Consider the following 1334-nt stretch of genomic DNA (forward strand, 5'->3'; position numbering starts at 1 on the left):
ACACACACACACACACACACACACACACACACACACACACACACATACACACGTGCGTACATATAATACAATACAGAGAGCTAAAACTAATGGCTATTGGTGCCACCTCTTTTTTGGAATTACGTAATATTATGAACAGCTTGTTCTAACTGAAAAACTATTTATTTTATAGTAGAGGGTTTTACGGCTCTCGCAACTGCATAAGGTAATATGAGCGCCATGAAAAACTATGAGGAAATAGAGGCAGGGGTAGATAAAAAAAATAGCATACTCCGAGAACTTCCACATATTATGGAAAAGGCCGGGATAATTAACGACTTTATTAACAACTCTTCGAGTGGGTGGTTTGAGGTCGCCACTGGTATCATGTCCTACTTCTTTTCTTTTCCTCTGTTTTCTCTGTCTATCTGTCTTACTTTTTTTCCTGCACTAAATGGCCGTTATTGCGTCGATGTGCTTCTCTTCACACTTCACTCGTTCACATCGACTGTTTGATGGAAGTCTTGCGGGATTGTGAATAAAGAATAGTTCGAAAGAGTATACAATAATAGTTCAAGCAAAGCTGTTGCCACGTTTCTCTTTATTACATAATATGTTGCACTCTAAAGTGTGCTCTGTAGCCGATTGTCATAATTCCTTTAGCCCCTATCGTATCTTCTAATACCATTCAGATCGCGACGTTTTCGTGTTGTTATAAAATTCTCTGGAACAAAGTGCAGCTCATAACGTGAAAGAGAGCAGTTTGAGGAAATTGTTTCTGCAACATTTCTTACAAGAACAAAAGAGGGAGATCAAAGTGTGGTACCATAATTTGGAGCATTCGAACAGCCGGGATCTTCATCAGGATTGTAGTCACGGTCAAGGAAAGCAATACTCTGCTCTACGTATTATAAAGAAGTTGTAAATACAGCTGTGTCTTCATTAGAATTCTGGTCTTCAAGCATGAAGTGTCGGTAACGCCAATTGTGTTCCTTTATTTGGCTACGCATGCATTGGACAGAGATTTGTAGATCAGTTGGATCAATATGGATTGCATATGCGTGTGAGTATTTCGATTTTTTTGGGTGTGTTTTTATTTGTTTTGCGCTCAATAGAGGCCTTCTGCTCTGTGTGTTGGGGGCCAAGTGTATTTATACTTTGAATGGTATGTGTGTGTGTGTGTCTGTGTATGTGTGTGCGTGTGTGTGTGTGTTTGTGTGTGTGTGTGTGTGCTCTTGTGTATGCTGAGTTTAGTTGCTATCGTGTTTGTCTTCTCTGTCTGTCTGTCTATATTTATCAATCTGTCTGTCTGTCTGTCTGTCTGTCTGTCTGTCTGTCTGTCTGTCTGTCTGTCT

At 40.0% G+C, this 1334-nt stretch overlaps 1 protein-coding gene across 1 annotated transcript in view; it reads left to right on the top strand.

The window, feature by feature from the left end:
- Positions 1-671: 671 nt before the first annotated feature.
- The window catches only part of LOC101863806, a gene marked incomplete at its 5' end in the record, with an annotated part of 41277 nt that continues 40614 nt past the window's right edge, over positions 672-1334 (top strand). Inside the window, 1 exon segment of the mRNA XM_005096057.3 lies at positions 672-1042. Coding sequence (XP_005096114.2) covers positions 1026-1042 — 17 coding nt within the window.

Source organism: Aplysia californica, unplaced genomic scaffold, assembly GCF_000002075.1.
Source record: "Aplysia californica isolate F4 #8 unplaced genomic scaffold, AplCal3.0 scaffold00120, whole genome shotgun sequence".
Lineage (NCBI taxonomy): Eukaryota > Metazoa > Mollusca > Gastropoda > Aplysiida > Aplysiidae > Aplysia > Aplysia californica.